General features: G+C 41.8%; 1 protein-coding gene across 1 annotated transcript; it reads left to right on the top strand.

Annotated features, from left to right (window-relative positions):
• The first annotated feature begins 6014 nt into the window (after nt 1-6014).
• Nucleotides 6015-10815, top strand: ZNF281 (zinc finger protein 281). Its single transcript, XM_059478249.1, has one exon. It carries the CDS (start codon nt 6015-6017, stop codon nt 8631-8633), a length of 2619 nt encoding a protein of 872 aa, XP_059334232.1. The 3' UTR covers nt 8634-10815.
• Nucleotides 10816-12109: the final 1294 nt, after the last annotated feature.

Raw genomic sequence — 12109 nt, 5'->3', positions numbered from 1 at the left:
AGCACCAATTGAGTGATAACAACGAGAGCTGAAATAGTTGCCTGTGGGACAGTGACTTTGAAATTTCACAACAGTGCTGTTTCTAACATCAGGCTTCCCAAATGTTGAAGAAAAGATTTCAAACTACTTCAACTGTGGTAGAAAAATCCCATAATTTTGATATTCTTTGCATTAAAACTGATGCTGTATGACAAAAGTTTCCTGAGACTTACAGTTTCTAGCACGGGTCTAGATTTAAAACAAAGAGTAAATTCTTAATCTCTCCTTGCTGAGACAATTTTTATTTTTTTAGGATTACAGAAAGACTGATTGTGTGAGTAACAAAAATTCTATTTGCAGGCTGCAGTTTCTGTTGCTGCAGTAATGTTATTTTTTAATTTATGAAAAAAGCAGTATTAGTCCAGTATAGCTGCATGTGATCTATCTTTATCTCTTCCATAAATCATAAAATTTCTTGCAATCCAACAATTTACAGTGCTGGAGATTTTTAATGCTTTTAAATATTGAATTGTTTTTATTAGGTGTTGATTTATTTAGAATATATTCCATTGATTTTTATTCTTCTACAGTTCTTCTCTCTAGTGTTTACATGCATATTTTGCTAATATGGTTTTATTTAATTGATCTTTTGAGGTATTACAATTAGGATTTTAGTAGCTGTGATTCCTTAATGATCCTTTTCAGTTGTCAAACAAATCAGAGACTGAATGCTTAAAGAGAAGGATGAAGTAATTTCACATTCTCAAGAATGTGTATATTGAAAAAATGCTAAAATTTAAAATATTGAAAGTATCAGTGTAGCAGTCTCAACACACCAAAAAATGATTGCAATTTATTGTCTAATCTTGAATGAAATATGTCCATACAAAGAAATGTCAAATAGTAACAGAAGGAGAGGCAAGCATTAAAATCATGGAAAGAAACTTCTGATAAAAACGACTGCCATGCAAATTTCTGTTGCCCTAAAGCAGAATGAACTTGTGATAAGAGTGTCAACTTTCAGTAGTACCACCCAAACTGGAACGGATCCTGACAAACTTGCTAGAGATTAGAACTGTCCAGATACTGATTTATTCAAGATAGCAAGGACAATTCAGGCAAGAGCTGCCAAATTTCAAAGCTGAGCAATCCATTCCTGCCCTGCCCTGCCCAGAGTGACAGTCAGAGATGTAATTAAGCAGGGCTTTTCTCAGATTCCAAAAGGCAGAATTCAAACTCTGCTGAAGGTTTTTAACTTCTCTTTAGTCTACCAAGAACACATCCTCCTTTGGCATGAGACCTGAAAAATGGCAGGTGTGCTTGCATGTTCTCTTTTGTCCAACATGGCCGGATTTTCTGTCTAGAATCCTTTTCCTTTTCAAGGCATAGATGGCTTATTCTAGATGTGGATGGATTTGTTACTGAGCAGAACGGGCTACAAATTCCTCTGGGGGTTCACATGTGCTATCGAACACAAAAAATACAAATGTGCTTTCCTTCCTGAAGGAATTTTACTTTATTGAACAGGTAACATAAACATTTCTGGATAAAATTACTGGCTTGGTCATAACACTGTTTAATTCCCAGAAGTCAATGAATATCTGACCAGCCTGAGCAACTGAGGCAGCTGCTCACAGAACCACACTGCTGCTGACACCAGGGCTCACTGAAAAACACAGAGGAGCTCTTTTTGCAACTAATGAGCTAAAGAAAGCAAACTATCAATTATGTAAGACCACATTATTAACATTTCAAACCACCTGAGGCTCTGCACCTCTTTATTTTCACCACAGATGGACCACACAACTATCCTGTACAGGTAATTGCTGATGACAGCATTGTGTGGAAAATGACCCCTCATTACCAGCTGTGGGTGCCAAGACCTCGTAACTCATTTGAGGCAATAAGTAAAATCCTTGTTGAGCTGATTCTCTTAGAATAATTTGATGTTGGAGGACACCCCCACTCTGAGATAAAGCAAGACAAAAAGCTCCCAGAAGTCTACAAGAATTAAGATAAGAAAGTCCACAGCATTTCATATTTCTAACAGTTAAATATTCAAAGGAGTTGTTATCAAGTTAAAGAAAAGCAAAAACTTGGCATGCCAATTTAAGCTCTGGAATCTTTAATGATTTGTTTCAAGTTTTCTGTAAGATTAGTGAATATCCAAACTTAAGTAGTTTTTCTGGGATGATATGAGATTCACAGACTTCAGAAGAGACTCAGAAGCAATTATCACATTATTTTTGCATACCTAGGTTAAAAAGAGCATTCTAATCTTGAAAGTCTAAAATGTATATTTTTTAAACTTTTTTTTACTCTTTATATCAGAGCAACCAGTACTGCATGGCAAGAGTTTTAACTCATGAAAGTACCTGAATAACAAGCAGCATGTGGTTTTACTCTCTCTTCTGGGATCAGCCTGAGAAAGTTATATATATGTATTTTTTTTCCCTTTTCTTTCATCTTAACAGCTGATTATTTGTTGCCTCCCTCTCTATGACAGCTACCCATAGCAGCCTCTTGCCTGGTATGGAAATCCCTAAAATCCTGGGAACTTGAAATGAAAATAGGAGGAATAAAAGGTGTTGACTTTGTACCCCCTCCTTTTTTAATGTAGATTTCAGATGAGTCTGTGTTGGGAGACTCAGAATGGTCCACTAACTCTATATTTAGAGATAACTGGGATTTTATTCCACAAACAGTTTGTCTGTAAGTCACTTATGTGAGTTGCAAGCTTCAGGATTGTGGCAGTTCTGTTTGTAAACGAGCACCATAATATAATTGTGATACATATTGTAGGAAAACGCACACAAACCCACAGCTGGCTCTTTTTGAATCTATTCTTACTTATTGTTGAGTTCATTGATGTAACCTGAAAAATAACTGAAAGGAAGTGTTGGATTTCAGCTTCTTTGAAAAACTAAACAAAAGAAATTAGGCAGAAGTTCTCTCTCCCAAGAGTTTTATGCTAGCATTGGGTAACCCATGGAATTATTACATATCAATGGTACTTCTTACTCCTCTCTGCTTAATAACATAGTGATTTTGCTGATGAGCAAATCCAGAATTAATCCAAAAGTCTTCAAGTAATTTGCATGTTGGATTGAAAAGTTGCAATTTGTTTGCTATTCAAATGCAGTTTCTTACCAGAAAATATTTTTGGTTTGAAAATCAGGATTTTTTTCCCTGATTCCCAAATTCAAATTCCCAATTTTAAGTACTAATATTACAAGGTAGGGTAATTTTACAAATAAGTTTAAAAATAAGTTATAAACCCACAGTGAATCTGAATTACAGAAGCATTTTCATAGCAAACTATGTATGTTTTGCATTTATTTCCATTTGTAATTCTATTCTTCACAGTAATTTGAGTATGTTTTTCAGGATTCTGTCTGCAGATTGCAAGAATCAGTACCAAGCTGCACTATTAACTCAGATCCTGGACACACACCCTTCAACAAGGTGAATATGTTCAGGAGAACTGATCGAAGTATTTTGTTTGGTTTTAGCTTGTTTAATCTAATAAGAGGCCAATGTGAAACAAGCCCTTAAAATAACTTTGGTGATTCATGTATGTTATCTGCTTGGGTTATTTTTTTTCTGTCCTTGTACATTTCTTATTTTCTTCCTATTTAAGTTTCTAAAATAATTAAGTGTACGCATTTGTCAATACTTAAGTGGGAGTATATCTTTAATGTAGAATTTGGTAGTGTATGTTTTCTTACTTTCAGTTTTACAGAAAGTAGTATCAGAAGTAGAGATTGTTCACTCCTCAGTTTGCCTTAGCATCTTCCTATTGTCACTTTCTGAAATAAATTTTTTTTGTTGGTCGAAAGACCATTCAAATATAAAATTAAATTTTCTAAATAATGTTATGGATCTTTTGGTGTTAAGTTTTTCATTTTCAAACAGTTGAACATCACAGTATAGTTGATGCACTCCCATGTTATCAAATAAATGCTCAAGGTACAGCTTATAATGTTGAAAAATAGAAAAATAAATTGACCTTGATGAAGTGTGTCTTCTTTTGTCTGTTCCCAGGAAAGTTTATTTCAGGTATTTCTACTGCTGAAATGATTAGAGTTAACAGCTTTTTCCCTCCATTTTATTTTACAGGGTCTCTTCATCTTCCTGATATATGGGGTGTACAAGACAGAGGTAAGTCTGCTTGGAGTATCTCAAGGCTGACAGAGTGAATGAGAGAAATGACAGGTTTCTTATCTTGATAACTGAGGGACAAAGTTGGCTTTCCATACGAGTGTCCTACTGCCCTTCATGCTTGGACTGGCTTATATGCATCCCAGCTTACCATTAAACACAGACACCCTGAATAAAGGGACAGACTCATTTCTCATAGGCTTTGACTAATATTTTACTGCTGCTTTAAGTTTTTTGAATTCCTGGTCTGTCTTTTAACACTTAGCTAAACCTGACAATCCTAAACTGTTGTAATCCAATGTACATTTTGAAATTAACTGTTAGTTTACATGCTATAAAATATTTAAATTATAAAAAGACCTAGTTTTATTTAACAAAATTTTGAAGTACAGAAATGGCATAAAATTCCACTTTTTTTCATCAATCAGATATGTTTAAAATTTTAAAATCTGACCCGAGCCTTTGTAGCAGTCAGGGTTATGAAAAGTACTTGCTATTACAGGGTTATACAGTACTTGCTATATTATATTATAGGCTCACCTCTCATAAAGGAAAATATCTTTGACAGATAAAGCCTAAAAATTTTAAGGAATATATCCACCTTGCTCTGTTACTTCCATTACATCAATAATAAAAGTTAGTTTTAATATGTTTAATTCCAAATTTTTAAGCTAAGGTACCCCTCTAATGCTTGCATTTTAAAATCTTACAGAAAGACAAAAATCTTTTGAAGTAAGCACTCAGAAATTAAGCAGAATTCAATTTATATTTTATTATCCTACAAGGAGGGCATGGACTATTAGAAAAATAGTGGAAAAGGTCTCCTGATTAACCGAGGTAAGTTACTATTTCAAAATAACAATTTTATCTCCTTTCTAGCGTAAGGATGAATTATTTCCGTTCACGCAGCTCAAGCAATGAGCATCGTTAGAACGGGTTGTGCTGTGCAGGGGGCCCAAGAGCCCCGGGGAGCTGAGCTGCCGGCGTGTCCCAGCCCGCGGGGGCCAGGGCTGCACTCGGCGCTCCCAGGCGGCGGCTGTGGGAGGCTGGCACGGCAGCCGCGCCGGGCAGCGTGTGCATGGCCGGGAGCGTGGGAGCAGTGTGCCCGATGGACACATCCCAGTGAACACCGCCGTGCTTCGGGATCTCGGTGGCGTTACGTGCGTCTCATGGCACTGCTCTGGGGTCAAACATCAACACCCTCGAGCCTTTGTTAAAAATCTCAATTTTAGCCTTTCTGTATCTGCCGCTTCTCCACCCGCGTCGCGAGAGCCGCAGCCGCTGCCCGCGCTGGGGCTTGGCACAGCCCGGGACCGGCCCTGCCGCGCGTTCCGGGGCAGCACCTGCGCTCCGCTCCCGGGCTGCGCCCGTCCCGCCGCGGGCGGGCGGCGCTGCCGGGTCCCGTTATCCGGGCCGTGCCGGGGGCCGAGGCCGTGCCCGGCTCTGCCCGCAGGGATCCCGCGGCTTCCGGAGCGCGTCCCGGCGGTGCCGCTCGGCCCGGCCCGGCCCCGCGCTGGGCAGCGCCCACCCTACGCCCCCCGCGCCGCGCCTGCGCGCCCGCGGCCCGTGCGGCCGAGGCTCCCAGCGTGCCGCGCGGCGCGCATGTGCGGCGGGGCGGGCGCTGCTAATTCCATTGTGGAGCGGACGCGGCGATATTTGTAACTGGCGGCGGCGGCGGGAGCCGTAAGTGCAGCCGGGCCGGGGCCGCCGCGGGCGCGGGGCGGGAGGCGGCGATGCGCCCGGGCGGCGGCTGCCGGGCCGCCGAGGGAGCCGCCCGCTGAGCCGGCGCGGTCCGGCCGGCTGGCGGGCGGGCGGGCGGCGGGTCCCGCAGCCCCTCTGGGCCGCGCCTCCTCTCCGGCCCGCCTTCCCGGGGGATGAAACTCGGCAGCGGCTTCCTCGGCGGCGGCAAGAGGGCGGCGGCCATGGAGCCGACGTTCCCCCCCGGCATGGTGATGTTCAACCACCGCCTGCCCCCGGTCACCAGCTTCGCCCGGGCGGCCGCGCCCCCCGCGGCGGCCCAGCACCCCCCGCAGTGCGTGTTACCTCCGGCCGCCGCCGCCGCTTCCTCCACGGCGGCGGGCGAGCCCCCGGCGCCTCCGCCCCCGCAGGACGTGACTTTCAAGAAGGAGCCGGCGGGAGCTTTCCCCTCCGCGCCCTCCTCGCAGAGGAGCCCCTGGGGCTTCCTGCAGTCTCTGGTGAGCATCAAGCAAGAGAAGCCCAGCGAGCAGGAGGAGGAGCAGCAGTCGCAGCACCATCACCACTACGGGGGGCTTTTCGGGGGAGCGGCCGAGGAGAGACCCCCGGGCCTGGGCAGCGGCGAAGGAACCGGCCAGAGCGTGATCCAGGACCTCAGCCTTCTTCACCACCTGCACCAGCATCCCCACCGAGACCTGCTGCTGACCGGCAGAGGCGAGGGCGCTCCAGGGAGCGCGGGTGAGCCAAAGCACGACGCCCAGGTCAAGAAGGCAAAGAGGCCAAAGCCAGAAACTCAGGGAATCAAAGCCAAGCGGAAGCCGAGCGCTTCATCCAAACCCCCCCTGGTGGGAGATGGGGAAGGTGCCGTCGCGTCCCCCAACCAGAAACCTCACGTCTGCGAACACTGCAGTGCTGCCTTCAGGAGCTCCTATCACTTGCGCAGGCACGTGCTCATCCACACCGGGGAGAGGCCTTTCCAGTGCAGCCAGTGCAGCATGGGCTTCATCCAGAAGTACTTGCTGCAGAGACACGAGAAGATCCACAGTAGGGAGAAGCCTTTTGGGTGTGACCAGTGTAGTATGAAGTTCATCCAGAAGTACCACATGGAAAGACACAAGAGGACACATAGTGGAGAAAAGCCATACAAATGTGACACTTGTCAGCAGTATTTTTCAAGGACTGATAGACTGTTAAAGCACAGAAGAACATGTGGTGAAGCCATAGGTAAAGCAGGGGCCGGAATGGAGCCTGGATCATCAAATAGCATGGGTAGCTTGGCTGCATTGTCTCAGGGAAATACAAGTTCCTCAAGGAGAAAAAGTAAAACAAAAAATACGTCCACTGAAAACAAAGGAAGCAAGTGTAGCAGCAAAATCGCTGAATCTCAAGTTACAAGTAATGTGGCCATGCCAAGTTATGCAGTTGATATTCCAATTGTGTCTTCCAGTGGTGGTCTAGTTGGCACAGGTGTAGAAGAACTTCAGAAAAAGGTGCCAAAATTGGTGTTGAAAAAAGCGAGCAGAAAACAAGGAGACAAAAATTACCTTAATTTTGTATCACCACTGCCAGATATTTTGGGGCAAAAACCACTGTCTGGGAAACAGAGTGGCTCTCTAGGCCTAGTAGCCAATACCGGTGTAGAATCTATTGGCCTTCTCCAAAGTACAGGTGGTAAACCGGGTCAGATAAGTAGCAATTATGATGATGCCATGCAGTTTTCAAAGAAAAGAAGATACTTACAAACTGCAAGCAGTAACAGTGCCTTTTCACTTAATGTCGGACACATGACTTCCCAGCAGTCCGTCATCCAGTCTCCAGGTGTTAGCGTTATGGATAACGAAGCTCCTTTATCTCTTATTGATTCAACATCTTTAAATAATGAAATCAAGTCTTGCCATGACAAGTCTGGTATTCCTGATGAAGTCTTACAGAGCCTTTTGGACCAGTACTCTCACAAATCAGAAGGCCAGAAAGAAGATCCTTTCAGTATAACTGAACAGCGTGTGGACTTGCACACCTCAGGAGAACATTCAGACATGGTTCAGGAAGAAAACTTGAGCCCTAACTCTCAAACAGTTTCAAACGATAAGGCAAGCATGTTGCAAGAATACTCAAAATACCTCCAACAAGCCTTTGAAAGAACAACCAACAGCACTGGTTTTGCTTTTGGACCCAGTTTCCAGTTTGTTAGCTTGTCTTCAACTCTCCATAACCACACTCTGTTTCCAGACAAGCAGATATACACTACATCTCCCCTTGAGTGTGGCTTCAGCCAGTCCGTTACCTCAGTATTGCCAACTGCGTTGCCAAAACCTCCATTTGGGATGTTGCTTGGCTCTCAGCCAGGCTTTTACTTGTCTGCTTTGGAGGCTTCGCATCAACAGTTGACTCCTTCTCAAGAGCTGGATGATCTCATCGATCCACAGAAAAACTTGGAGACTTCGTCGAACTACCAGTCAACATCTCAGAAACTGACTGGCCAGAAGGAACAGAAAAACTTAGAATCCTCAACGAGCTTTCAGATCCCGTCTCAGGAGTTAACCAGCCAGATAGATCCTCAGAAGGACATAGAGCCTAGAGCAACCTACCAGATCGAGAACTTTGCACAAGCGTTTGGTTCTCAGTTCAAGTCGGGCAGCAGGGTGCCAATGACTTTTATCACTAACTCTAATGGAGAAGTGGACCATAGAGTAAGGACTTCAGTGTCAGATTTCTCAGGGTATACAAATATGATGTCTGATGTAAGTGAGCCATGTAGTACACGAGTAAAAACCCCAACCAGCCAGAGTTACAGGTAAGGTCCTGACTGTGACCAGGCTGTGGGGTCTTCTTAATGTAATTTGTTTTACTTTGACAACACTGCCATTGGAATGTTTCTACACGGTCCTTTTAAGAATAATGTAACATGCCCTTTCAATGCAACTTTTCATATTTAGTTTATTTTGTTAGTGTGATTTTTTTTAGCTCTGTTTATTATGGTTTTTAATCAAAAATCAATAGTTTTAAAATAGCATTTTTGTTCAAGTGACAATGTTTAGCAATCAAATTTACATTATGTAGATTGTCAGGGAATAGCCCAAGATTTTAAAATGCAAAAAATTAACTTTGTTCCTAGGACTAAAGTTTATTCTAATTGCTTTACTCTCAGGAAAGTGTAATGAAGCATGGGAATTCTATGCACCGCAAGTGTATTGGAACTTCCAATTTACAGATGATGACAAATATATCTCAGCTTTTTAAGGAAGGGATCTTTGACATTTCAAATTGCTGTCTCTTATGTCAGCTGATCTGAAAGAATTTTGCTACCTAAATCTTGTTGTTTTTAAAGTACTCCTGTTCTTCCAGGTGATGCTCATTCCAGGCAGGTGGAGCAAATATTCTTGGGTCTGCACGATGAGCCCAGCACGGTAGCTTTAATTGAACAGTAATGTCCCCAGAACTTCTGTGTAAGACTGTAATTCCGTAAAGAGATTCTGTTGACACAAACCGTGAGAGCAAAATGTGTGCAGCTGGTTCATGTCATTAGAACCCCAACTTGAAACTACAGTCCTAATCCAGATAGGGTTTTGGGATACATTATTTGTTACACACGGTTCAAAAAAGTCCATCTTCTGCTCTTCCCCTTCTCACATTCTTTTAGTGTAAAGGGTTCCCTCTATTTTATTGTGTTCCTGGTTCCTCTGGACTTGATCTTGGTTGTCTACCTGCCCCCCCACCCACCTCCCCTTCCCTACTCCTTTTTTTTTTCCCTTTTCCCCTACTCTCTCTCATCCCAAACTAATAGCTAGCATTTAAAAAGATTTACATTCCAGAAAGTGCATATTTTATGATGTACTTTCTGATGTCTTATGACATCAGGTGATGAACAATGAACGCCCACCTGTTTTAGAACGATGTCGAGGTTTCCATGTACCGTAAGAAATAATCGACTCCCAGTTGTACATAGTGAGGCCCCTATCCTGCATCAGGATCAGCTACCACAGACCCCTGTGCCCAGCAGTGTCCCGGTGGTGTCACTGGAGCTCTTTATGGAGAGAGGGGCTTGCAGCAGTTCATCATGGCAGGCTTTTAGGGCCTAAGGCTGCAATTCCATCAAAGGATTCTGGTGATGGCATCAACTACAAAAGTAGAACTTGAGTGGCTTGTTAATATCAACAGAACTTTTCTTTGGAATTATTGCCTTACTTTATGTATATTTTGTGGTACATTATTTATTATATGTGAATCCTGATTAATGCCTGTGGAGCCATGGAAACCTGCTAGAAATACTGGTGGCCATTCAAAGCTGCTGAAACGCAGTGGCACTGCTCTAAACCACTTTTTGCAAATGAATTTTTTGATTAGTTTTTTAATGTAATTTTTGGTGATGTTTATGATGATGGTTTTTTATGTACTCTTGGTGATGTTTCAGTCTTATGTACTTTTCTGTTGTCAGGAAGGTACCAGTGGTTGTTTGCAGTCTTATTGTGTAATCAGCCTATTACAGGCTTCCATGTATAATAAAGTTATTAACATTGTGCAAGTGTAAAACACTTCTGTTATGAAAGTGGTGTATTATTAAAGGAATTGTTACAAAAATCCTGGGTAATTTCTCCTGTTGTCCCTCACCACTATGAATAGAAACCTGAGCCCATTCGTGACCTCTTGCTAGTAAACTTTTTCCCCCCCCTCACTAACCTAGAGTTTTTTCTCATAGAATCTGTAACTCCATTAACTTTTTATTTATACTTGAATCTGTATTTCATGCTATTTCAGTTTAAATAATCAAATAACAACAGTTCTTTGAACACAGAACCCAGCCTGTTATCAGGGATGGAATAGTCCGTAACCACTGTGTTGGCTTTTTTAGTACCTCCTTTTCTTTTGTTTTACAGAGGTTATAATTTACATTCTTTATATTGTGTGTAGTAGAAGTTGCATATGTATTGTTCTGGCTGTTTGCTTTAACTTAATAAAATCCATTATTCACAAAATTATAAAGGCATCACTTCTATTATCCAATCATGCTTTTGATAACTTAATAAGGAAACATTAGGAGATTAAATTTTGAGAAGGAATAATATTACTTCCTGGAAGGTTTTCTGTTTGTTTTCTTCAGTTTCCTTTTGAGTCAAATAATCAAAATGTGCTACAGGGGTCTAATTCATACCTTTAGCTTAGCAAAACTTAACAAATTTCCTGAAGTTAAATGTTTATACAGCCTCATCTTTTTAAGTCTTTGATTTTAGTTAAAGATGTCTAAATTGCATATTGTTAACTGCAAAGACTTTTCATAATTGCTGGAAGTTCAGACTATACTGTACATTAACTTAATTCAAGGTAAAGATTGTAGAAAATTCTGTATATGCTTTTTGCAGGTATTATTTGGTTGTAATTTCCCCCTCACCCTTCTGTTAATTCCTGCATTATAATGAAAGTCGTGTGAAAGTACTACTATAGCAAAATACTTGAAAGCATTTTAGGTAATCTCAAGGTAGGTTGTGGATTTACTTAGCCTGTATTTTTCTTCAACTTTGCATGTGTATTTCAATCAAGGCAGTGACATGGATGAGAAAAATCCTTGGCATGTTGAAAAACAAGCACAAAAACCTTACAAAAAGTAAATACGGAATATACTCAATGTCTAATCAGAATGTTGCTAGGAATCATTTAAAAGTATGATGGGAAAATGTAGTGGGATTTTATAAGCTCTTTGCACAGCTTAGTCCTTCAAACATGTTTCTAAATAGAGCAGAACAAAACATTTTTCTACTTTAATAAGGAGTTCAAATTTTATTGTAATGAAAGTAGGGATATGTTAAAATTGCATGCAAATCAGGCTGTGGCTTTACCTGGTACATATTTGAAAACTGCATAGTAGCAGTTAACCCATGTGAACTTTATTTAGGGATGTGTGGGTGAGAAAAGGGAAAGGGAAAGCAAACTGGCTCTTGAATTCTTTTCCACTTTATGTCAAGGTTTAGTTTGTTGTTTTTAAATGAGTTATGGGAGGGGAGTGATAACCTCCTGCCTACCAATTACAGGACTGTAAAGAATTCATAGATGTAATGATATAAAATGCTGCATAAACCGTTACACTTCCTCTTAGGGTAGTTCACATAGCATTATTGCCTTGGAACCTAGTGCACAATGATACATTGGACTGTGATTGCACCTCTTGTCCCAAGCCACTGAAAGTGCTTGTCTGACCTGCCTGCATATGATCTAGAAGAGCTAACTAAATTTTTTTGTAGTTCCTGAATTACTTCAAATGTATGCAAACTTGTGGGAGAAA

The sequence above is a fragment of the Ammospiza nelsoni genome, chromosome 9 (genome assembly GCF_027579445.1).
Source record: "Ammospiza nelsoni isolate bAmmNel1 chromosome 9, bAmmNel1.pri, whole genome shotgun sequence".
NCBI classification, from domain to species: Eukaryota; Metazoa; Chordata; class Aves; order Passeriformes; family Passerellidae; genus Ammospiza; species Ammospiza nelsoni.
The sequence above is the reverse complement of the archived record's forward strand: the minus strand, read 5'-3'. Positions and strand labels throughout refer to the sequence as shown.